General features: G+C 38.9%; 1 protein-coding gene across 4 annotated transcripts in view; it reads right to left on the minus strand.

Annotated features, from left to right (window-relative positions):
- Nucleotides 1-27,458, minus strand: part of MAD1L1 (mitotic arrest deficient 1 like 1) — a 347,495-nt gene that overhangs the window by 294,258 nt on the left and 25,779 nt on the right. For all 4 annotated transcript variants that reach the window (XM_038187038.2, XM_038187039.2, XM_027469053.3 and 1 more), the window contains one exon: nt 15,382-15,468. In XM_038187038.2, coding sequence (XP_038042966.1) covers nt 15,382-15,468 — 87 coding nt within the window. The remainder of the gene's footprint in view (nt 1-15,381; nt 15,469-27,458) is intronic.

The raw sequence follows: 27,458 nt of genomic DNA on the forward strand, positions 1-27,458 counted from the left end.
TTAACTCATGTCAATATAGCAAAGGGAGCAAAATAAAGCAGCTAAGTCGATACTCAGCCCTTGCATTTTTGTGCAACTGCTGCAATGAAGGGGAACAAATAGGTCAAAATCAGGGACAGCTCACGGAGCTGCCCTGGCTCTCCAGCCACACTTGGCATCAGATCCGACCACAGCTTCACTTTCCTGCGGCTCACTCAACAAAGGAGGTGGCTGCACAGATCAGAAGTTCATCTTCCAAATTAACGTGGAGCATCCTGACTGTTCACAGCAAAGACCACACGCTGAAGCAGAAACTGCTCTAATCTCACAGTGTGCTTTTGAAAATAAAAGTCACTCGCTGAATACAAGTTGTCGTTGTCTTAGGAGAATTACAAACAGTGGTGTGATTTACCAGACAGTCCCACCTTCTCCCCTATGCTTTTTCTGCCCTTCCAAAACTGCACTTTAACTAAATTGCAAAGTATCTCTGGGAATAAAGGAATGCATCATCACCGAACACTTAACTGGACAGGATGATCTCTTTTCTTCCCCAATCCCTGCAACAATAGGAACACTAGAGATCTGCAATTCATAACAAAGAAGAAAGCATTTATCAGACAGAAGAGAAGAGATTAAAGCATTGCTACCTCTGATTGAATGACCACAGTATCACATTACCTCTGCTCCTGCTGCTTCAGAGGAAGTGATTGAGCCTTGGCACAGGGGCCTTGCTGAGTGAGGAAGGGGGCAAATCCTCTCACCAGAATTTTAATCTCCTGCTTCTGTAACCTGCAAATCATTACCCAGTGCAGCAGAGGAACGAATGCTACGTGTCATCCAATGGTCTCCCTGCTGATAATTTCTGTATAGAACAGTTTATTTCAAAAAGACCATATAACATATTGCAGCTAAAAAAAAGGGGGCAAAAAAAAGGAACGAGAAAAAGAGAAATGAAATTTTAAAAATTAAAGACAAGGATGAAAAGAGCCTGAGTGAAATCTCTGACTGTGGAGCAGTAAAATGCATTAACTCATCTTGCCAAAACACATGCTGCCAAAGACATTATTTTAGTACCTTTTATACACACCTGGGCTTAACTCAAGCCTCATTTCTCCTTTCCAGTGGACAGTGTTAGGGTTCCAAGAGGAAAAGGTAAGAATCTGAGTGCTGGATTGATTTCCAGATGAAGAGATTTGTGACTCCTCTCCAATTCATGATAGTTTTCTGCTTAGCAGAGCCTACCACTGCACACAGAGGTATTCCAGAAGCACAGCTGTGTAAGGTGGGAAGTGCACCAGACCTTACTGCTGGCTGGACAGGATGCTGCTTAAATTCAAAACTCACCCAGTATTAGAAAAGAAAGTTTTGACTTTCCTTTGTCATCACGGTTGCAAGAACGAAGTCTCTAAAAGAAGAGGATTCTTTCTAAATCATAGAACTGGTTAGAGACAAGTCTATCAAGACATATAAGCCTACCATCCTCTAGAAGATGTAGAAACATCTCTTCTGTAGAAGAGTAGAAACGTTAACATTTGCATGTGTAAGATTGCTTGATATACTGTGAAAGTTATTTTTTTTTCTCAAAAAAAAAAAAAAAGCACTGCATTTTCTTTAAAAAAAAAAAATCTACACAATATGAGTAAAAGTAGGCTACTGCTATTAGAAGTCTTACAAAACTTTTTTTTTTTCTAAATTACTGGATCATGGATGTGGATTTTCAAAATTTCAGAACCAACTTTCACAGCAAGTTACCAGCCCTTGTGTTAACGGGGAAGAACCTTAATAAAACGGCACACTCCAAAACAAATCTGAGCTGGTTCCCAGGACGATTAAAAGGATGCAATAATACAATTATTGAAATACATGTACTTAATGAAGTTCTGTGTGCAAGTTATATGACAATTAAATCATTTGCACAAACAAAAAGAGGGCCTTTATTTATTGTGGAGATTACCGGCAGCCTGTAAAGTCATTAAATTTTACTCTGAGGCTTAAAGTTTGTGGACAGAGGATTTCAACACGCTAATGGCGCTTTCATCGGCACCAAGTTTTAAGCAGCTCCATTACATTTTAGAAAAACAGCAGAAGCTTAAATTGCCTGTTCACGAACAACTTGCAGAATAATAAAATTTCAGTACTAAAACCTGCGTTAACCAACTGCCATTGAAGGGTGTTGGTTTAATACATTTTGACAGACTAAGTTGTGTTGTTTGGTTTTCTGTTTTTTAAACAGAAGCAGCAACTCAAATAATCTCTGTTCTGATATGGAAAAGACTCCAACTTAGGCTTAATCAGTCTCTGTTTCCTCTGTGGTTCTCAGTTTCTGTGCAGAATGCATAGCTTGGTATGAAGTGGCTGCTAAGGGAGAAAGGTTTGTGACAGAGGAGCTAGAAGCTGACACTCACAGAAATCAACAAACATTTCACAAGAACATTTTAATACCCAGTAAGCCGTGATGAAATCAGTGAATAGAACTAACAGACACCACCACAAGCACCAGTTCTTAAACAGTTTTAATGCTAATAGGTATTAAATGAAGTTCTGACCCATGTGCAGATCTCTGAGACCAAGATTTCCACTCTCTGGATGAAGTTTCAAAGCCAATATTCAACAGTTAAGAAATGTCAAATACATCCATGAAAGCACACTCAAATAACCGTCTCCCTTCCCAAGCTATTTTAGCTTTAAAATGCAGGAGATGTAATCGACTTCCTGAAAGCAGACATATGAAATCTTTAAAAAAAATAAATAATACAGATCATGAGTTGCTGAAAAACTAATTGCAATTAGTAGAAAAACTAGAAATGCTCATGGTTTCCACATTCATAATCCCATCCTGGGTTAGACAGAGACCCTGATCTACAGATTGCTTGCTTGTTCCTCCCCTAGCTCAGAGTTTATAGAGACAGCTCCATTCATAGCTCTTGGATCAAAATGAGCAGTCAACTATGAAGGGTCTCAGCTATACCATGTAATATACATATATATATATGTATGTATGTATGTATGTATGCAATGTACATCATATAGCTGCACACGAGAACTTGCTGAACCTTTTCATGAAAAGAAATAGAGCTTCCCTTCTTCTTCAGATTTGGGTTGATGCCTTAAAAGCATAAAGAGCTACTCAGATGAAAGGAAAAGGAGGAATTGTTTTTAAACAATGAAATTCATTCTCAGCCGTGACAGGTTTTCTTTAAAAAAAAAAATATTTCTGAATCGTCTTCACTAAGCAGATGATCCTAGAGTTTCAGTTTAAGCTTTTCAGTGACTTCCAAACATCTTCTGTGCATTAAAAACCATCCCTGCAGTGGACACCACCTCTTGTTTCTTAGATTTTATGGCCTAATATATTAAAACCAGTTTAAATGTAATAAAGTCTGCAACACTTACAGCTAGAAAATATAGGAGAACAATAAAATTAGCCAAGTATAACAATAAGGGAGTCTTAAACATCCCCTGCTCACTTTCCAGGGACAACACACACAGAACAGTCAAGGACTACAAAACCAAAAGAAATTTAAATCAATTTAAAATTCAAACAACCTTTTCTCCTGCCTACCAGGGACTCAAGGGACATTAACAGAGACTTGCTCTTCTGCATTGTTTCCTCAGGTTTTCCTTCTTGCTTTCTAAAATTTGTTTATACAAGTAGTGATCTGAAATATTGATGATTTACTCATCTCTCAGATATGGTTTTGCTGCAGCTGGTTTGCAGTAATGCCATACCTTCTCTCTTCACTTCACACTCCACCCCCCTTTCCTGCAGGAGATGGAGCTGGAACATGATTTTTAGATTGCTCTCTATTTCATCCTACCTTACCTCATCTCTCTTTCATGTGTGATGTACTATCACAACACATAATGTTACTATCAAACAGGCAAGTTAGAGACATCCCACCCATAGCTGCGCACTATACTACATAACAATACTGGGTAACACACCAGCAGGTGCACATCTTTTTCCCTGTAAACTGTGTCCTATTTAATAAAAGAAACAAGACACTGTATCCTGTGCTAAGTCCAAATGGTTATTCAAAACTAGCCAGGAGCACCAACACCCCGCACCAGTAGGTATCAATAGCTGGCCTTTTCCAGCATCAGCACAGCCTGCAGTACTCACAAGCACCAGAAGCAGAAATACCACATCTCAGGAAACATACGTTATCCTAAACACACCTGGACAAATGAAGCAAAATTCATTCAACAGTCATTGTAACGGCAGGTTCAGACTTGCTGCTGCAGCTGACTGCCCAGAGGAGATAAGTCAAACAATATGATAAAATGATTTTATTGGCAGTATACAAAATCATATTTTTGGTTAATATAAAATTGAAGCTCTAGCCCCTTAATTGCAAGTCTGACATATTAGTGCTGAGTCAGTGAATCGCAGTACTTCTTGGTATATGCCTCCAGCAAAAACATGACCCACACTGTATCTGCTTCTAATGTAATCTGTTTCTAACATGGAAGAAGTTCATACTATTAATCATTTGTGTTATCAAAGTATCCAAAAACTACCCAAACCTAGGTCATGTATCAGAACAATTTAGGGTGTTTCTCACAGATCCTAACAGCCTTTTTCTCTCTTTAGACATCCTCCCAGATCTACACGTGCCCACTACCTTCTCTCTCAAATTGTCTAATTGATGAATCAAGTTAAACTCAGAGCAAATGTTCTCAACATGTATTTAGCTTCAAGGCTTCTGCTTCTCCCTCGGATCCGAGTATTGGCTGTGTGCCCAAAGGCATGTCTTTCTTCTAATCCTATCAGTTGGTCTAATAAAAGGTATTACTTCTCCCTACAAACCTTGCTTTGCTGATTCTTCTCCAAGAGATCAAAATGCACTCTGCCTTCAACCAGCTCCGATTCTGACACCAGTACAAGACTCATAGAATGAAAAACCAAGGCATAAGACCCAGATGAGCAAGTTCACTCAATAAATTGGGAGGGTGATGCAGCCAGATAACCTGTGTTGCAATTATATCCTTGATGTCACAGGATTGAGATGCTTTCTGCTAAAGGGGATGCAAACAGCACTGCTCTATGCTCCAGCAACAAGAGAAAGTGACTGCAGTCTGGCTCTTTTAGTAGATAAAGATGCATCACCATAAATGATACCTTTGGTTTCCAAAAATCAATTAGTGCATTGCCTTGGTGACAATTTTTACCTCCATTGCAAGGTGCAAGAACACAGGAATTAGTTTTTTCATTACCATAATACATGGATATGCAATATTTTGTCAGTAGAGTCTCATTTAAGAACAAAACAAAAAAAAGGCTTTTTTTTTTTTTTTTTTCAAACATACACTCTTTTATTGGTATTATATACTTTGGACTCTCTGCAGTGCAACAGCCATAGGCTAGATCTGATAATCCCTTATTTGTACAGCCAGAAAGGGACACATTTTGGTTTATTTCCATAAATATTTCAAAAGCTTTTTCTGGCTGAGAAACAGAAAACCTCTTCAGTGGTTATTTCACTCATAAGAATTTGATTTCTATTGCTTGGATAAAAGAGAAGATGGGGGTTTTGTTGTTTTTGTTTTGTTTTAAACTAATTTCCACATCTTAACAGTGAGAACATATTTTAAAACTTATGAATATGTGAATGTTGTTTTAAATATTGAAAATATGTAAAAAACAGTACATACATAAAATATGACAAAGGAAATTACATTTTGCTAGAACACCATTCTAAATTCTTTCAAAGCACAATGTCTAAGACTTCTGACCAACCACCCAGCCTCTAAATGGCAGATCCTCTGACCATTCTTTTGGTAAGGCCAAAGTGAAAAAAATATCCAGTCACCACCAATAAAATAACTGAACCAGATGCCAACCTTTGGTTAAAAACAGAGATGGAACAAGGGATGAATCATGGGTTCCATCATGGTCAGTGACACCGGCAGTCTGTGCTCATCCTTTTTTTTTTCTCCTTTCTCCCAGAGACTGCACTGACTGCTTTCTAAAGCCTTTCCCCCCCCCCCCCCCCCCCATCCCCTTATACCTATAGACAAATTTCGAAAGAAAGGAAAAGAACAAGGAACAGGAAGCTTCTGAATGAAATAAAGGGAGAAGCAGGTAGAGAACAACAACAACAACAAAAAAAAACACCATTGAAATTACAGAACGTGAGATTGTCACAAGTGCCTGGATAAAATGACCTCTCTTTCCAATTCTATTCTAACTGCTTTGTAAGGTGCAACAGGTTCCTGTCAAACCATGCCTGCACCAAGGAGCTGTGAGGATTTCTCCCAATGCCCGAGCACGGCCGCACTGCTGTTGCCAGAGAATAGCCTGGCTATGGCATTGAGACAGAGGGAGAGAAACCAACAAACTGAGAGAAACCTTCCTCCTCTGTGCTGCCCACGCAATAGCAAAGCAACTCGCTTGATTTTTTGGTGTCACAAAACAAAACCCACACGTGAAATTTGCTTCAACAAGACAGCCCATGGACAATGATGGGGACAGGACATAAAGAGACTGTGGAGGCTCCAACACCCCATCAGGATCTCTCTGGTGTTTAGCAACAGGCCTTATGTCATGAGGACAGTTTCCTATGATGGCCTTGCTTCATTTCCCCGTGGTCGACTCCGCCAACCCAACTACTCTTTCCTTAACCAGATGCCTCAAAAGCATCCGAGGCTTCAACGAAAGCTGCAGCAGCACCGTAGTAACAAGCAGCATCTGCGCTCTTCAGAGGCAGAGTTTTGGAAACGGGCACATTCACATCAAGACATCCTGCAGCTTGTCGTTTCTTTCCTTTCACTTGTAACATTTTTTAAGCTAATTGGCTCCAGAATTTATAATCCTGGTGACAGCAGCCTGGCTATCCAAGGAGGGGAGGGGGGGAAGCAGCTGCCAAGGCTGCCGGCGCCATCTTGTGTCAGCAGCGCCTCAGTGCAGGCGGCCCTGCCTTCCCCTTCCAACACCACAGGCCGGCTTGGGAGGTTTTGTACAGACTACAGAAAAAAAAAAAAAAAAATCAGGCATCTGAAAAGGAAGTGCAACTAAACCCACCGAATCTGAAAAGCAGAAAATTAAGCAGACGGGGGGCAGGGGGGAGTTGAAATGCAATTACAGCAGGAAAAAAAAATGCGTTTCACCATTAGCATCCCACAATAAGAAGGTTTGTCAGGCACCGGTTTAGCCTACACATGTTCACATCCGTCAGCATTTCCATGATAAATCCTAATTTTCGCCATTGTTGATCACATTGAACTAAAACTTGGTATGCAAGTTTTTAGCACAGATGCTCAAATAAATTATGCACATTAGTCATTTAACTTTCAGAGCTGCAAAAGAAAGCTGCTTTTTGGTGGTGGTGGGTTTGACTAATTTATGACAAGTTTTTGGGTGCCTTTTTTTTTTTTTTTTTTGCCTTACACAGCTAAAAAAGACAAGGCAGCTATTTATTTTTTTATTTATTTTTGATTAAACTCTTCAAGCTTCATGTCTTTTGTACAAATGATAAAACTTGCATATTAGGAAAAATATTCGTAACTAAAATGCCCTCCCCCCACCAGCAGCATTTCCTCCATTTACCATATAGGACCATGGTCCACACATTGACATACCCATACAAGCAAACGCAGAATATTAAAATGAAAACATCAATAACAGCAGTCTGAAGAAGTCATGCAGTAGAGCTGACATGATCCAGAAGAGAAATTGTTAAACAAGCAATTAGCTGCAAAGCTGAACAAAGTTTACATGCAGATACAATCAACTGATTGAGACATCTCAGCCAAGACAGTATTTTTAGACCTAACAGTATTTTGTATAGCATTTGAACAGACCCTACATCACAGCAGCTACAGAAACCTAGAGAATTCACATTTACCCCTGTAAAATACCTCAGTGTATTCTGGCTATTCCCTACTCTCCCCAAAGCATCGGAAAACTATCAATCTGTTTAAAATAAACAATGCCCTAAAATACTTTTTTTTAAAAAATCCAGTCTTTGATATCCCTGTTATTACAGCAATAGGGGATATTCAGGTAAATCAGAAAATTCATTCTGCATTCTGTCACCAATCCCTCTCTGCCTTGACTACTCAAAAAAGCTATAATGCAGTTGTAGCAACAAAATTTGACAGAAAAAACCTGTTACACACAATCTTATTTGTTTGTTGATAACTTGCCAAAAAACACAAACGGACAGATACTATGATTTCAAAATACTACTGGAAAGAAATAATAATGCACATGATGGGCTTTTAGGAGAAAAAAAAAATGGAATAAAATCTTAACAGGTACAGATAGATAGAAATTAATGTATTTCAGTTACCTTAAAAAAAAATAAGGGGTACAAACTAGACAGGACACACAGAGTGGAGATCAGTTTGTTTTTGTTCACACGTTCTTCTGGATCTGAATATGAGAATATGAGAAACTCAGGTCACTGTATTAAACTACTCAAAAGAACCCAAGCAAGCAAATCTTCTCTAGAAACTAAATTTAGACTTCTCAGGCCATATTCATCTACCATGTCCACAGGACTTCTGACTTCAAGACTGATTTTGAAGAGACTGGCAAACTGAAGGGCCTTCCTCTTTTCCAACTCACAAATTTTTCAAGACCTTATTGCCTTTGCAATGAGTCAGAAAAGACAAATCCCTGAGCACTAGAATCTTAAAGTACTGCAATTCCCAAAGCTCTGTACAAAGCACGGTGACAGGATGAATTGAAGACTTCACACAGTACTACTGGCTTCAAAGTAGAGTACTTTTGTAGTGCTGCCTCCTGCATAGCTGGGATTATAATTTCTCCCTTTGTGTTCGCATCACAAATATAACACGGATGTGGGGTATTCATCCTTTGCCCCACCAGCCTCATGCAAATTGTTAGTTTGATCATTGCACCTCTCTGCTAAAAAGAATACAAATAACGAAGATGCATAGTAAGTCTTGACTTCAAATTACTTCAATAGTTCTAAATATCCATGGTTTCTGAGAAATGTAGACTGGTATTAACATATGTTTATTTCAGCTAGGATTTTAGGAATTTTACTCTCATGTAAGTGAAAGATTTATAGCACAGATGTGCCTCACATAAAAGCAAGGCTAGGCAGGCTCCTTAAACTTTTACAATGCAGCTCAGTGCTGAAACATGGACTATCTGCTATACAATATACTATTAACAATAGTTTATGCTTTCTATCAAATTAACTGGTTACATTTTACATATTTCTCCGGTCAGATAATATATACCATTACCTGAACACCCAAGGGAATGTTTAATCAGCATCTCCATAGGAGCACTAGCAAGTAAAAGTCACCATTCATTCCAGTAATAAAAAGATACACAAACACCAGGGATGCTAGCATAAACACAAAGGGTCAATTACAACCCTGGAGCAAAAGAAAACAAGAAAACAAAAGCACAGGAACACAGTTAAATAGCTTTTGCAATTTGTAAGAGTGATCAGAGCACAGAACAGAGGCATTCCACAGGTCTTCCTTGAACGTTCTGGTCTCCAAGAAGCAGTCAAATATAAGGGAAGAAACCAGTCTCCACAGAGCTCCAGGCTGAAAATATGGTAAAATTATTGTCATATCTATCCCCTTGAGGCTGTTTTCTCTATGTACTTCCTTTCAGCAGGACAAGAGACTGCTTCCATGAGTTCCAGAACTAAAGCTGCCTGGTTTCCTGGGGACTTCTCTCTCCAACGGTGAATACTGACTCCAATACGCTTCCATTTTCCATACCAACAGCATGAAAACAATATCAAAACCCATACTACAAAAGGCCACAAGCCTTTAGAGAATTTAGTACAGCAGAAATTACAGATGATGATGCTGCTGTGGTACAAGAACAGTGCTCACTCACGGTCAGTCTCAAGGCCAAGTGAGCAGGAGCTAAGGACACACAACCTCAGACAGGAGCCCTTCTGTCAATGTGATATTTAATAGAGTCTTTTCCTTGCGGGACTCTGATACCCAACAGGGGATGACCTCACATCGCACAAAGATGTCTCTGTTGTAGCTGGATACCTGTTTTCATTAAACTTGGTTAAATTTGTTATTTTTGAGACCTGAAGCATCTGCCAAACTTGACAGAAGACAACTAGCAAGTTCAAAAGTGTAGGGTAGGCACTGACAATCTCATCTACATACACATACAAAGCACAGTAATAAGCCTCACTTCCTCAGGAAATCAGGCTAAAAATGGCACAACCATGAAAAGCAAAGGTCTGGGCAAAATCCCATGTTTTTAGAATTGGAAGCAAAAGTCAATGTCTTGACTAAATTATTTTTTGCCTTCCTATTTTCTACTAGGAACTAACTATTGTACAATGGAACTGAAATCAGAAAAAAATTGTATCTACTAAATTATCATGAATAACCAGATGTTGCCTGGAAGCTTACTATTTGAATATGTTTATTTGGAAAAAGTAGATAGGTCACTTAATGGGACACTATCAACTACTTTCTGGTATAAAAATGCAAGACAGACCAGTTCTGAAGGAAAGAAAAGGCAATACCTATTAGTCATTTCTTTATAATATTTGTCTATAAACGAATGCAGAACCTGCCAGCAGTTAATATTGCCCCGAAGCACTGTGAACAAACATTTGTCTGGTATTAGGTACACTTCCACATATAAATTAGGGTGCAATGTGTCATATAGTTGCATAAGAGAGAAAAAAAATCTCTACTTTGTCCTATATTAGACATTAAGTGCTTCTTTTGATCACAAAATAACTCATAAAGCCTATCAAAAAACAGCACTTCTCTCTCTGCCAGATAAAAGACATTTCACTGTAATTAAACTTCTGTCCAACTTTCCAGAAGATTACGGGAGGAAGTCTGACAGGCTCTATTTATATTTGTGACTGACGCTCCTTGGGACAACCAAGGAAAAGAAGATGGGCAATGGATTTACAACACTTCTGAGCTAACAGCACTTACAGAGATGGATGGCTCCATTCTTATTATTACTCACTCATTGTGTGTGTGTTTTGTGTTTGTTTGTTTTTTTTTCTTGGAAAAAATCCCCGCTGCCTCACTCAGAAACATTTTCCGTTCAGTTTGCAATCTATGTTCCACAGCCTTCAATGGTTCAGGTTTTTATTTCATTTGTAAGTGATAATACACACAGCAGGCTGTTTGGTAAGTCAGCTTTATGCTATTTATATGAATAAAGGTGTAAACAGTCATATCTCTTAAGAGAAATCTGTGAGCACTTGGAGGAGGAAAATTCCTTTCAAACACATTCTAACTATCCCTTTTCACATACAAAACTATATGTCAAAACTCATGGCTGGGTTTCTGATGCTAGGTGACAGGAATAAACTATCAGTTGTAAGATCCCAACATTAGCATCAAAGATTTATTGCTTCTCTCTCTTCCTTCAGGTGTCCTTTATTCTGTTCAAGGTACTAACTTCACATTTCCTTGTGTTTGACTTTTACAAGATACCGTAGCGGTCTAACATCAGTATTACCCACAAACAACAAGAACAAAAGCAAAAAATAAATTATCACTTTTGGAAAGACCATAAGTAGCCAAAGAGCACATTTTCATGGCTTGCCTTTCAGAGTTGAATCAAAGATCCAGCTGTAAGCAGTGTCATTCCTTCATGGTTAGCTGCTTCAGAGGACAACACTGATGAGAAATAAGCTTTCACTACATTTCAAATTCTAGAATGCTTTGCCATGATCATTTTAAGAAGTCCTTCCACAGACACACACACTGAGATAGGATAGATAAATATGCAAGTTTTCCCATTTCAATAAAAGTTTGTGCAGCTACCACATCATTTTTTAAGACAAACACTTACAAACCTCTTGGCCAACACTTCATATTACAAGCTACAACTACTGTCTCTCCCTGAAAAAATATTTCAATGCCTATAATGTTTACTCTCTGGGGGGGAAATGTGCTTAAAATAATGATTTACATGGTTAAACTGACCCATTATTTAAACACCTTTCCTTTATTGCCTTCTTCTAAGCCGAAGAGTAGGTATGCCTCATGCTACCAAAGCAGCCCAAAGCAATCTCCTCTTGAGCCTTTAAGGGATTGTTACCTGTGTCCTACAGAGCTCCAGGACACTTCCCACTGTTCCTGCTAAAAGCGTAATTTACTCTATTTACACAACTTGCAGCAGTACACTCCAAAACAGCGGTGAGGGTCCACCTCACGTTATTAATGGCATCTCAGGGACATTACTCAGCAATAGTGAAGTTGTGAAGAGGAAGGTGAGCTGCTGCTATTTACATCTTCAGTGAAAGGGTGACCCTCTCCTCCATCCCCACGGAAGGTTTTCCTCCCTACACAAAAAGCTGCATGCTCCAAGGGGTTCTACACAACTCAAGCATGAAGCACTCACTGTTAAAATAAATCTATTTAGACTCTCTGTTCAGAAAATTCAGTGCTGTGGCACTGTCTGAAAGCATCCTGAGTAATACAGCAAATCTGGTAGGCACCATCATTTGATCTCCGGGAGGCCGTGAGACACTGCCACTTGCACAGGTTACACTAACAGATATCAACACAAAAGTCTGACTTGTCATGATGAAGCCTTTTCGGGGTGCAATTACCTTCTACTGCTTTTTTAATAACAGAAACTGCACTACATAATAGATAGTAGCAACAGGAAAGCAGCTCAAGACCGGAAGTATGAGACAAAACAAATTTAGCCTGTTTAGTGAAGCCACGTGCCAGAAAACATTGCTGGCAGTGCGACTGCATGCCATAACCTTCCACTCTAGACCACCTGAAGTACGCTGCGGAGCAGCTGAGCCACACATCTGTCTCTAGTTCTGGAGCAACAGAGGGGAGCTTATCTAGCAAACCAGTCCCTTGTGCCATCTTTTGCACATCTGGCTTGTTTTCTGAAGTCAACTCCCACCCATGTTTGGCTACACTAGCCATGAACTCCAGCCTCACAACCAAGCATCTCCTCTCACCAAACAGAAATGAGCGCTGCTCACCAGGCTGTGATGTGGACAGGAGCTGGCAAACACCTATCACAGCCACTGAACAATGCAGGCAAGGTACCAGAACTGGGAATAAAAATGAAGTAAGACGACTACAGTGGAAAGGCAGAAAGAATACTCAGCTTGCAAAAAACCTTCCAGGTCCTCTTCCACTTGTGTTTAAAAGCTCACTGATAACCAGAAGTAAATTCAGTGCACACAGACTCAATACCAGCCGTCTGGGAAGAGGGTTGTATGACCAGCAAGTGAGGCTGCTGACTAATAAAGCCATGGAAACCCTGTCCTTGCCCTGTGCTGGTACTCAAAAGGGGAGCAGCAAAGGCAGACTGAACTGTCCCTTAACTGTCTTTAACATCACACTCGCATATTTTCTACTAAACACTGAATTTTGCACTGTAGCAACCTAGAACTATCTGTGATTCGCACTTCATTGCCAAAAACTAAACTCAGATGCCAGCTTCTGATAATATTTCCTTAAGTAGCTACCAAGCCATTAATTTTAATGGAAAAAAAAATAAAGCTTATTAGGATAAGCAAAGTTTATTTGCCGTGGTCCTGCACTCAGCTCTTTACACACATAACCAGCAGCTATTTATAAAGTCACACTTAGCACCATCAGGACTGAAGATGTAACAGATTTGAACTAAGGGCTAAAGGAGCTGTAGCTAAGACAATAGAAAGGCGAATAACTGCTGGGCTCAATCACTAGAGGGAGTTATGATCACACACTAAGTTACTGTAATACCCAGACCATTCGGAACGCAATTAAGAAACAAATAAAAGAAGACCATCAGCTGAATCTGGATGTCATTCAAGGGAAAACAGAAAATTAGATTTGGTTCTTTAACAAGGTTTTATTTCCAAAGACACGAGATCTTCTCCTGGGAACTTTCAAATCATCTGTAATGAAAGGTTTTTAAAAAAAAAAAAGTATCTTATTGCCTACATTTTAAGACAGAATAAGGTAAGTGACAGAAGAAAGCTGAAATTATCACTTTTGGAAATGACACGCAGTGTTTCATCAGGAAAACGTTAAAATTTTAATTTAAGCAGCTTTACAGCCCATTTCACCTAAAATCAAAAAGTAATCTTAATCATGTTTTTATTTTTAAACTAAATTGGCACGATTACATCCAGCATGAACAGGCACTACCAAAAGGCTGCTTTTTCAACAGATGATTCCCTTTGGCCATTAATAAATTTAGAAAAAGCATTTCTCTGACAGGCTGTGAGAAGACAACTGCGGAGGGAAGGAGGGAGATCTGTAACTCAAACATTACCACAATTCTTTTATTTGATCATTTAAGAGTTTGAGGGGGGTAGCTTGGTATATTTTTTAATATATGAAGTGCCTTTTTTTAAAAAAAAATATTTCCCTCCCCCCCCCTTAAACTTCTTAGCAGAAACCACAAAACAATCCGGCTGGCTGCACTCAGGGGAGCTTATACTTGGCTAACAATTTTACAACTGACTAAACACTCCTGTTAATAGCAGCAGCTCACACAAAGCTTTTAACACCCAGCTTGAATTCTGCCCATCATTAGGAAGGCGGAGTCCATAACACGATCATCTCTTGAGCCAAAATCTACCACATACCTCAGGAGACACATTAGCAAATGCAGCCCAAGACAAATAAAAGCACTTGTCCACTGCTCAATTACACAGAATTTGAATGCTTTACATTCAACACATTTACAGAGAAGGTGGAAATTCTCCACACTTCTGTTGCTTAGACAAGGCAGCTAACACCTTGGCAATGGAAACAGCCCAGGAACCTTTTTGAAAGACAAAGGTATTGTTTATAAACAGGAACAGCCGACAGGTTCCTAACACGAGGAAATAAAACTGTGGAAAGCAACACATGCACCGAGGATAAGAAGCATCCCAGTGTGCTATCTGGCACACTAAGGAAGCGTGTTAAGAAATGCTGTATAACCAATGCACTCTGGAAAGTAAAGCTCTGGCAGACAAATTCATTTCCCTTAGGAGATGCTCAATTGCACACCAGGGCAAAGGCTTAGCCACCCTGTAGTTTCCCACACATATCCCTGCTCTATAAACCAACTGCTCCTCCCATAGTCTTGCACTGCTTTGCCACCAAAACTATAAACATGGTTTTCCACCCCAAGATCATTACTTTGCACATTTTGCTGTGACATCCTCTTCCAGATGTGGTGGTCTGAGAAAGCTTCTTACTTCTCCTTACAAACACTTCAGCTCATAAAGTGAAGCTGGATAAACTCACCCCATCCTCCCACTGTTCATCTTTTGCTTCCTGCAAGGATTTAAGCAAGCAGAAAACTCTTAATGTGGGAAAGAACGATGGCATAGAAAGCACTTAAGAACAGCAGAGAAATCCAGACAGCCATCCTCATAGGCTGCAGTTGTTGTTCTCTTTCTACATGCTTCAATGTCTTCAGCGTCTTGCTACCCAACAGCCACTGTTACTTACCTGTTTGTGACGGTGGAGTTCTGCTCCTTCAGCACAAGCTCCCTTTGCTGCAGGGCCACAATTTGCCTTGAGAGATCATCAGGTGTCCTACACAATTAAAACAAAATAGAAACTTTTAACAAAAATACTTGTAGAAAGACTATGTTCCATATACAATCATAAAAAAGTCTCACAAAAAAAAAAAAAAAAGATAAAGCAATTGCATCAGTCCAAAACTGCTCCAATTCCCTAAAACAACACAGAGTTGCATCCTCTTCAGAATTCTTAAAAGCCTACTTAATTAAAGTCATTGCTGTATGCTGTAATCATCGTCTACCTCGCAGCACCTCACCTCTGTTCACTTCAACCCACAAACCAACTCTAAAGCCACGGAGTCAGCAAGACCAAGAAAATTCTTCAAACCAAAAGGTCTGCGTAAAACCTACACCAGGTGAGCAGAGAGCTTACCACCTGAATGCATACACATTTTCTCTTAACCATACATAAGAATTTGTTCGCCAAGCAGGGTTCCCACGCATTTCCCAGTGTGCTGACCTCCACGTTAGCACTGACTACAGGGCCAAGTATGATGCAAGCCACAGCTCCCCATAGCCCAGGAGCAAGCAAAACCCACCAGTTTCTTGTAATCTCAGCTCTGAAGGGCTCAATCTAACACTAAATTTGGTTTTGAAGTTAGAAGACTTGGGTTCTTTCTACTGGCACATAAATGGAGAACTAAATGATAGCATATGCCAGGAAGTGGAAGACAGTTGGTTCTGCTTGTTCCACAAGGTCTGCAGGAGAAAAAGAATAACAGTAAAAATGCCTTACAAGAAAAGTCTATAAAGCTATAACCTGATTTAAGCATAGGTTCAGTAGCTTCTATCTGCAAGAAGACCTCTGACTCAGATTTATTTTTTTGCATAAATTAAGGAAACAGATGTTGTCTTTTGACCCTCATTTCTAACCAGAAAATCTAGAAATGAGGAAAGGATAAAGGCAGCTGTCTTAGTGTTGATAAGAAAAAAAGGTTTGTATTTCCCTTTCCACTTCAACCTCTTCCACCTGCTAGTCACCAGAAACTTAAAAAAAAAAAAAAAAATACAAACAAAACACCAACCAGACAGAATGAACTGGGCATGCTTGGTCTGTTTGGCACAAAGAAGCTGTAAGCAGACATGCTGATTTCAATATGAACAATCTTTGTAGAGTTTAATGCCAAATCAACAAGGCTCTGAAAAATACAATTCTAAGCATCTCAAAATTCACCCAAAATAGCAGATTTATCACATGGATAATATCAGGCACCTCTTTTTTGCCATGTTGAATGCTTTCCCCCAGCACAAGTGTTTGGTCCTTGCATCAATGAAATAGCTGCACAAATTTGTAAATGGCCAGACCAGTATATTTGCCTCGATATTATTCTCATGTTCCCAGAAATTCGTACCACAATGTATTAGGACTCAGACAGAGAACTGAAATTAATCCAGTAGTAAAATGAGATGGTATTATAAAAGCCACAGATTTCTAGTAATGGTAGCTACTGACAGATTTCCAATAAAAAAATCATCCTCAGCTGTTAGGCAATTCAAATCAACAACCAGCCTCTAATCTCAGTTTCAGCAACTGGCAGCAGTAGGTTTGTACTTATTTCTGGAGGATGTTTTAATGGCATTAGATGCCTTTTTTTTTTTTTGGCACAGATATAACAGAAAACAAAGACAATGGGCATTAATTCCCTCTAAAAAATTAATTTTGTAAAACTAAACTATGTGACATGACAAGGCACAGACATCCCTTGCATGCAGTGTTACTGAACACCTTTACTGAGGGGTTTCAAAACCTGTTTCTGAGGTCCACTTCCCATCCTGATCACACACAGTTTGGCAAAAGCCAGGTTTACCCAGTTCCAAGCACAGGAATGACACTGCATGCACAACGAAATTAAATCAGATGAGCTTTCCATTTGAAGAGAGTTTGTCAAACTCCCAAATACCATCCAGCCTTCGGTGCTGTAAACAGCCCTCTCATTTCACAAGTTTCTGAACACAATGACACATTAAGAGAGAAATTTGTCAGCATCCCAACATACACTTAACGTGTGCTGGCCTCAGGAGTCTGTCTGATGGGCTAGCTGAGTATAATTTTTGTTAAAGTTCCAGCCATTCCCTATCAAACAGTTGGTACCTTGATTAGTATTAAAAAGTCAAGAAGTCAGCTTTAAGAGAGCCTGACAACACAACTTACCAGCACCACTATGTGGGGGCAGTTTGAAACCTGCCCTCACATAAATGTATCCAGGACCCCCTTTGGGAAAGCTGCAAACCCAGTTTGCACCAGCCATGCAAAATCCAGGGTAGAAAACTACACACTCACTTGATGGCAAGATTCAGGAGCAGCCTGAACGTTGTGCTATGCAATTATAAAGGCAACACGATGAACAAATGACAAAATAGGTTTGCAAACAGTGAACATAGATTTTACCCCTGACTTCAGTTCCATACCCAGAAGCCAAAACACATTTCCTCTGTCCCACCATCCCAGCCTGACATCATACTTCTTTTGACAATAACATTCAAGCAAAATCCAAAACCAAACAAATGTGAGCATTTAAAACTAATCTGGAAACAAAGGTGTTTTGTGGGTTTTTTTGGTCTTATATGTTCAAATTAGTCCAGCAAAGCTTAGCAGCAGAGTAAGGCAGTGGAGGTACAGAATTGCTGTTTAGCAAAGCTCTTTGACTTCCTTTGAAGTGCAGATAATTTGAAAAAGAGCAATTTGAGAACAAGAAAAACCTGAAACTGTTCAAATGAAGTGAAAAATTAACTTAATGGAATATGTCCAAGTCACTTTTCTTCACTAAAGGATGTTCAAGCCCCCACTGGCATACTTTTTCATTTTAAACATGGAAAATGGCTTATGTAATATTTTTCTTATGCACACAACCAGCATTTTATTGACACTTGCTATAAAGCTCTGTTGAGCTGTATTAGTTAAGGACCAATTACCATTGCATTATCAACTCTGACAGTTGTTCACTGAGAATGAGCTGTTGAGGTAACATGAAACCATGACGCAGATGAAAAAGTAAAAATTGTATTATTTTTTTAATTTATAATTTATTAGAATGTCAGCTTCTTATTGCTTCTGTGAAGTGCTTCAAACTTCACAGCAAAGGAATAGATTTGATTATAGATAGATATCCGACATTAAATTTTAACCGTGGAAGTACGAGACAGAAGTAAAACTAAATTGAAAAACCAGCCCACATACAACTTTTTTCAGGGGACTAAGTTCTCCATTTTTGTTGTTTGTTTGTTTGTTTTTTTTTATAAACTTAAATTTGTTTGGAGGTTCAGAACTAATAATGCATACTAAATTACTCAGAATACCTATTTTCAGAAGTCTCTTGAATTTGCAATTCTCTATATAGTTTTAATTCGGTATGAAATGACACACAGATTTGTGTCTCAACTAAGTCATATTAAACCAAAATGGAACATCCCAGATTTTTGGCACCGCATTTTAGATGGATCCGTAAACTTTTACACCCAAGCACAATTAACTAATAAAGTCCAGAGACAGAAGTCTTTGCTAAAAAGTGACTAAAGAGAATCAGGCACACAAAGTGAGAGCATACCTGCTTCTTTATCTTCAATCCAAAATAAATTCCTTTTTTTAAAAAAATAAAGACATTCTCCTAAAAGTACAGAATCTGGATTTTGTTCCTTATATGCTTTTATATTATACATAAAAAACACAGCAAGATTTTGAAGGTTTCCTCTCCCCAAAAGAACCTTCTCAATTTTTAAAGAACAACTTCAGCTGCTCCTTCAGCAGGACGACAACAGCATCTGAAGAACAAACACAGAACAATAACATGACAACAACAGAAGAATTCTGAAAACACAACTTAGTTATTTTAAATATTTCTGTGTGATTAAAAAGGCTTTGAATATCTCCACCAGTCTGTTCCTGCATGTTTGAAGTGAGTCTCCCAAAGAGCCTTGCTGTATATGTGAGCTCTGCAACTGCTATAACTCCTGTATCTCAGATTTACAGCATCCCTGCTCATTTCTTTAGCTTCACCAGGAATTCCAGAAGTAGCACAGTTCCTGTGATGACTTGCCTTTCAAGAAAGTACAGCAAACAACGATAATCATACCACTAGAATCATAGAATCATAGAATATCCTGAGTTGGAAGGGACCCTTAGGGATCATCAAGTCCAACTCTTGACACCGCACAGGTCTACCCAAAAGTTCAGACCATGTGAATAAGTGCACAGTCCAATCTCTTCTTAAATTCAGACAGTACATATAGAGCTCCCAAAATACAGCAGCACAAAGTCCTTAAATTTAATTTGGTCAAACTAAGGCAAAGTTTCTATCAGAAAACTAACCTCACAGCACGTCCCTCTCCTCAAACATTTGTCACCTTACTGGTACCATACCTTAGCTCCTCTTCATCAGAGTAAAGGAAAATACTGCCACTAAGATCTGGTGCTCTAAGCGTTAAGTTTCACAATAATACTTCCTTGGCCAAAAAGCCCTATCGAGCTCCAACCGAAGCAGTTACACCTATTTGTTAATTTTTTAATGCCCACATTCTCCCTTTCTATTGCAAACTGTATTATACTAAACCATATGGTAAGGAATCTGCTACACATATTGTTCACAAAAATAAATGAATTTTCAAAATTTCCTAGGCAATTAGGACACAGTTTGTTGTAACACTTTGATTAAAATGTGTTGAAGAGCAATCATTTGCCTTTATTCATTCAAATTATGGTGCCAAGAGCTGTCAAAAAAAAAAAAAAAAAAAAAAAGACTAGGGTATACCTTACAGTTTCCCCCAAAAATTGCATGCTTAGTAATTTTATCTCAAAAACAAAGCAAATGGAAGAGATCTGAAGCATAAATGGAAGCAATAATTCCCTTCATTTAGAAAAATATACTTTGTATTTGAACAACTTATAAGAAGAACTAACAAGAACAATTTATTTGTAAAACAGCTTTGAGCGTTTTGAAACTGGCTTGACAATTCCAGAGACAGTTAATTGACGTCTCTTTTGAAATAGCTGCAAAATTAGCAATTAATCTAATCACCTCATAACTTGAATGGAAAAAGGGGAGAAAAAGCTCTTGATTCCAGTCAATATGCTTCCATGGGTTTTAATTAAAAAGTTTTTTTTCCACTCAAGTTATTGATATGGCATCACAACTACTGATCCTTCAAGTTTCATTTCTGCTTTAGAAATATATTTAAGAGCTCAAAAAGATCAAATCGACCTCACTTTTGGGAGAGGGAGAAAAAAAGCACCTTATCATTTGGCTGTCATTTTAACATTTCAGACTTCTTTCTCATTCCTACCGCTGCTCTAATAGCGAGCACAGAACACATCACTGAAACCTGGTAAGCATATACCTTGCGTAATTGAATGTGGCCTTGCATGTGAGGGGCCTTAACAGGCCTCAGGGAGAAGGAATATTACACGGAGTAGTATCAAACCTGTTGATTTGAGAGTTAAGATAGCCCCAGTTTGCTGCCTTTTTTTTTTTTTTTCCTTCATCCAGATGCCAGGTCCTTGCATACTGAACCACACAGCCTGCAATGTACAGGTCTGAGAGAGGTCACGGTGAAAGAAAAGCAATTTTCTAGAGTTTGATTAAAAAGCATTACAGCATAAGGCAAGTTGCCTTTTTCCTTAGAACACAGCAAATCCAGAGAGTGTTGCCTTTCCAAATGGGACCCAGCTCACACAAATCATCACTGGAGGCTCCTCTTCTCCGGTTCCAATTCAGGGAGAGCAGCGGAGTAAATCTAATTGCCTGCTACCACCGAAGCAGCAGTCACTGGTTTTGCTTGGTTCATTTTCTGCCACTGAAGTTCTGAATCAGCTTGCTGAAATTACACCTTTCAACAAGAAGCTGTTAACCGGCTCAGCTGTCTTCTCATCAAAACATATCCTCAAGCTCTCGCTGAGCTTGCAGTGAGCGATGCAGACTGCAGGTAACAGCAGCCACCTGGGTAAAGCTACAGGGGGGCTCCAGTGTGAGCCACACGACTGTCAGCCTGGCTCTCAAAAACAGGTGAGAAGTCAGAGGCTAGCTTTGTTAGAAGAGACTCACTGTCATGTCATTGTTTTTTGGGGGATGGATGAGTAATTGTATGCTAACTTGCAGATTTCTGTCAAGACCAACCTTCATTAAGAGTCAAAACTAACCTAAATGTTAAATAAAAAAAAAAGATGTACTGCCTAAGAGGAAAGTACGTAAGTAACAAGGGAAACAGACTGAACTAGACAAATAGAATAAACTCTGTTGAGCTCTTACTAATGACAAGTGTATCTCCATACGAGTTTGGTTTGTACTGGTACTGACCATGGGGATGCCCTTCAGCTGCTCTGGCATTTCAGCACAAAGCTGACCAATTGCTGTGACTGGAGCAAAACTTGCTTTGCTCTCCACTCTGTTCAGCTGCCATTCTTTACAAGTACTTTTTTTGCACAGAAGCTAATGATTTGTAGCCTAAATAATGAATAAGAGCTGTATCGACTCAAACTCTTACTTATGCTTGACATTTCTGAAGCAATCAAAGCATACTTTGTCTGGTCCTGTTCTCGACTCTCTCCTAAGTCAAAACTAAAAAACCAATCTTTCTGGTGTTAGGATACAGATGAAATCAATTCCTCCTTGGAGCATCCATTGCTATGCCTTATCCCAAAGGAAAAAAGGGACAATAGTCCACATATTTCAATCATGCCATAACACAAAAGAATTTTAATTAGGCTTAAATGCAATTGCACAAAATGAAGCAATTTATAAGGCCAACAATAAGCCATTTAATAATAACTCAAGAAACATAGAGCTTATTTGCAAAGCTGTTAAGTATTTTGTATCCTATGTTTTTCCAATATAGGAAAACAAACAGTTCTTAAGGTCTTCCCTTTTACCTTTTGTAGGTTAGCAGGGAAGCATAACAAACCTATTGTACTTACTAATCCATAAGAGCCTGTGTCTTTGAAGTTCTTTCAAACCATTGTTTGGTGTGATGAGAGGAAAATCCCTGGTCTCTGTCAACAAAGAATTCCCAAACCAGCAGCAGCATCTTCTCCAAGTCAGACAGCACTGTCCAAGGCTCTCTTCTCCATCTCACTCTTCTCTATGTTTGATCACATCTCCTCACTATACCACCTCTTATTAAACAAAACCCAAAAGCCCTACATTAAAGGGGGCAATCTATAGGTGTTTTACTGTTTCATTCACAAGGCCCATTATACCCTTGTACTACTTGAGACTCTCAAGATCATTTCTATGGATAACAGTTATTATTGCTTAACTTTTCTCCCCAAAATGAACACAGATTAAACATCAAACAGCAAGAAAAAAAAAACATGAAACTTCTAAAGCACAGTTTAGGTATATACTGTCAGTAGCACAGAAGCAGTCAAGTTCGGAGTGATCATAAAGGATTTTCAGAAGTGGCTGTTGCTGCTCTCATACCACAGCAGATATCAGCATCATCTTTGCAATTAAATGGTTTTTCTCAATTTGCAATTTAATTTATTAAATGTAATTACATATTAATGATGATGCTGAAAAGCAATTTCTGTAGCGTATAATTTTGAACCTATTGCCCTTAAGATTTCAAACAAACTGTAAATACATTTAATAACGTAATGTTTATTTTAGTACAGAAGCAAAAGCTATTTTAATTTTCTTACCCATCATGTACTTAATTTGAGAAAAAATGGGTAAAACAAAAATAATGTGATGAAATACACAAAATGACTTAATTTAGGAAGCCATAACTAACGTATTTTTCCCTGTAGTTTCCATTTGTCAATCGAACTGGAACAAATGGAGGATAGTATGAACTGTTTGCTGGGGGGAGGAATAAGGCTTCATAAGACAAGGGGAATGTCAGGCAGACATTCCCCAGAACAGAATTAGAATAAATAATTTGTATTCTTTTCCAACTATGTGTGCATCCTAAGATTTTCAAGATATCTGGATAATTTTAAGTAGCCATATGCAAAAAAAAAAAATCTGAAAAACAGACTGAAATATGATGATAGGCTCATTGGAAATGAATTCTGAATATGGAGATGCAATATATTTTAGAGAGATAACATGCAATTGAGGATCATTAGAAACCTCCAAGAAGATTCCAGGCCAACTGCTGGGATTACAGGAGGCTGGGAAAGTGTCCTGACAGCCTAACTAAAAGCAATAAATGGAATTTCCAAAGGGCCAGGCAGGGACATGACACAGACACTCTTTCTAAAGTTCATGTCAGTGGAAAAAAGCTAGTTCAGAAACTTGCTCCTCACCAAGCTGAGGGCCAGTAGGGATGGCTGGTTCCAACGGAAGGGTCTCAGCTAGAAACTAACTCCTCAGCCTTCAAATTAGTTAGAAACGTTTATGCAAAAACAGATTGTGTCAGAAGTTCTCGCATACTTCTGTTGAATCTCTGCTAGGCCTAGCATGCCAAGTTATTGCCAAGGCATTTGTAGACAGTTGGACCAGCTGAGAAATCCCAGGCAACAGAGCTTCTTTTCAAGGAGGAAAGAAAATACACATATCAAACATACCCTTCTGACATAACTTCCATGTATATGGAAGTTAACAACATGAAGATATTTTTATAGATAACCAGGGCTTCTCTCCGATAGCAAAAGGAAAGAAACACCGTACCTAGGACTGGGTACTGACAATGTGTATTTGACTGCTTTAACAGATACCACTAAATTGACGGTCTTCTTTTGACACTTCTCTGAAATATCCTTGCAGAATACTAATTCATGTAAGAAATTCTCCAATTGTTTTCAACAACTTTATTGCTCAGTATTTCCCAGGCCCTCATCAGCTGCAAATATGAGACAGCAGTGACACAAAATCCCTCACGTTGAGGAAGAGGAGATACTCGTTATGACTGCCTACTAGTCCTTGTGACAGCCTAGGCTGTGTTTTCGGCTCCATTTTATATCAGTGGGATTTGACATCCCATATATTATTTTCATTTACATCTGATTACAATCACATACCTCTTCCGTCTCACAGCAGGAATACCATTTTAAACTGCAACTTTAAACCACAGTAAGTTATTTTAACTTTTTTTTTTCTTTTAATATCATCCAATAATATCAGTCAGGTGAATTTATGGTGACAGTTTTAGAAAGAACGAAGAACATACTGCTTAGATGTTCAGCTGGAGTGTTATTCTTTTAGACAGAAAACTAAGGTTAAACCTATTGCTTCGATTAATTAAAAACTACCCAAACCTCGAGCAAACATTTTTTCAAAGCTTTTCACAGCAGATGTCTCACCTCTGGCAGAAGCAGAGAGTGAAACAACCTGGTTTCAGCAAGCTTGTGATGTTAAAAAAACATTACTGAAGAACAGAAAACACACGGCTTATAAATTACTATATTTATCACAAGAAGAATCAATAGTGGAAGAAGAAAATGCTCAGGGAAGGTGCTTGCATTGTCAGTAGCAGCATATTGCTGCAAGTTATTTGTATAAACATGGTATAAAAGGCATCAGCTACCACTAAGGCTCCATTCATGGTGGATATATCACACATAATATACAAGTTCGGAGAAATGTAGATTCCTACTCTCCAAAACAGACCAAAGGAAGGCCTAAAGTTTAGATCTAAGACACAAAGTTTAAGCAATCTGACTCAAGACACCCCTGAAAAAAAAAATACATCTCTAATTCAGTCACAATAAAGGAAAATTTAACGCCCTGTTAACTTCAAATGATCAACCACAAGAGCTGTACCCTAAAACTTTGGTTAAACTCAAAGCAGCCATGCATCAGTATGCAATGCTATTTTGATGAGTGCCATACTAATAAGTTAATCCTGAGACACGAGTTTAAATCCTAGCTTTTTGCTAAGCCTAGCCTCACGTTCAACTATGGCATCATTCCCAGTGCCTCCCATCAAGTTTTCACCCCTCAGAGCCTGCTGCTCAGGTACCAGTGTTACCAACCCCATAAGCACGTGAGCTCACGATCTGTAACCCCTAGCATCCATCTCAGGCCTCCTCGCTTAATGAAGCACAGCCCTCACCCAGCTGTCCACAAGCCAGCAAGCGAGCTTAACTTCAGGAAAATGAATTACATGCGTCCCCAGACACATGTAAATAAAATGAAGAAATTTCAGATTTACAGTGCTGCCTTCAAACCCTCTCCCCCAGCTCAGGGAGGATTAAAAAGGACTTCAAAGAAGCCTGAGTTCCAATTAAAACAGTGTGACCACCCCAGGGACGTAAAAATATTCCTCTGATTAGTGAGATGCGCTCTTTGAACTGTTTAGCTAAAAAAAGCTTTAAGAACTTTAAACAAATGCAGTAATTCTCTCTCATACTTTTTTTTTTTTTTTTTGAAAGTTTCTAAAAAATTTAACATTCAAAGTGAAGGACAAACAACGTTTTAGACCAAAAGTTTTATGGAAGTTCACCCATACATCAGCTCCAGACAGCTAATGCAAACATGAGACTTACCAAGACCTAAACAGCAAGGTCCCAGTGCAAACCAGTTGCCACAAGTCATTGGAACAGAAGAGCACCAGTGACACTGTTGCTACAGAGGAATTAAGCAATGATTGAAGTAAAAACAAACAAACAAAAACATAAACAACTCTCACTATGCTTCACATTAAAAAAATAAAAACAACATGCCTTTCCATCAAATCTACATTCCCCAAAAACTGAGTTGAATTACATACTCTGAAAGTTTTAGCTCCAAGAAGAATGATGACCACAAGAACAAATGCTGGGAAAATAACCCTCAAACATACCAAAGCAGTCAGCACTAAGTGGATATAATAAACCTGCTTGTGAAAGCCAAACCCCAATCACCACCAGCCATAAATAATGAATAATTCATGTCAGAAGGAAATAGAAGCAGACTTAAAGACTCGTTCATAGAAAGTGGAACTGCTGTAGTGTAATCGCATTAAAGATGTAAACAGAGGCATTTCAGCAATTACTGCTCTCCTTTTGCCAGCTCACTCTCACAAACCAGGACTTGAGCTCAGCTGCCTGCATCAGGCACAGGATTCGGGGCAGCCAAAAGCAATTATGATTTCCCTGTGTCTTTGCCACAGGCTCCTGCGACGAGGATTAAGATAACGACTGGACTGGTTTCACAGGCACCGACACCATCCTGGCTTACTGCTGTCGTAAAGTTTTAGTCACTTTTAATGCCTGAGGCTACGAGGGGAAGCACTAATAAAATTAAATGATAAACAGTTTCTAAAAGGTGAAATGCATTCACAGAAGAGAGCTACCTATTCTCTCCATAAGGAGAAACAATCTAACATCCCATCATCTAACTTTGCATCCTTCCTTGCATGTATGTTTAATTAAGATCTCACTTCATCATGCTGTACAATACCACATATGAGACTATCACAGCCAGTTACTTTTTCTTTAGCAAATGGGCATTACAGAACCAACCAGCTAACAATAAAAGTTAAAAATCACTGAGGTCTTCTTAATGCCTACCCCTCTGAAGATCTCTCCCCTAACTCTACCTGGACGTGCAGCTTCCAGGTCCTGCTCATTGCTGGCGTGACTGCAGGTTGTACAACAGCTCCGTGCTCCAAGGCAGATGAGATATTCCTAACTCCTCAGATTCCTCTCCAGCTTGTTTGGGAAGATCATAAAATGGCTCAGGTTGGAAGGAACCTTAAAGATCATCTAGTTCCAACCTCCCTGCCACAGGCAGAAATACTGCAAAGCACCTATAGCCAGTCTAAATGGGAGTTCTATTTATATTTATTATATTTATATCAGTAAATTATATAGATCTGATAATAAGTGTCTACTTTGAACAAGAGATGCAATGAACAAACAAATGAAAGCAGCAGCCATTAAGCCACAAAACTTAAAGCCACTGTTGCAAAGCTGCCTCAGTTAGCTTCTTTCTCCCTAAGCTTTTCTGAATTCTCAAGTTTTTGTTTTGTTTTTAATTTACTTCAACCATTTTGGTTTATAACTTGAGCCTTTGCTAGCTAAAAGCATTCTCCAGGCGTAGCTCATTCCTCCTTCCTCCACTGAGCCACAGCTTCCCTAAGCTTCCC

This window comes from Anas platyrhynchos, chromosome 15 (genome assembly GCF_047663525.1).
Source record: "Anas platyrhynchos isolate ZD024472 breed Pekin duck chromosome 15, IASCAAS_PekinDuck_T2T, whole genome shotgun sequence".
NCBI lineage: Eukaryota > Metazoa > Chordata > Aves > Anseriformes > Anatidae > Anas > Anas platyrhynchos.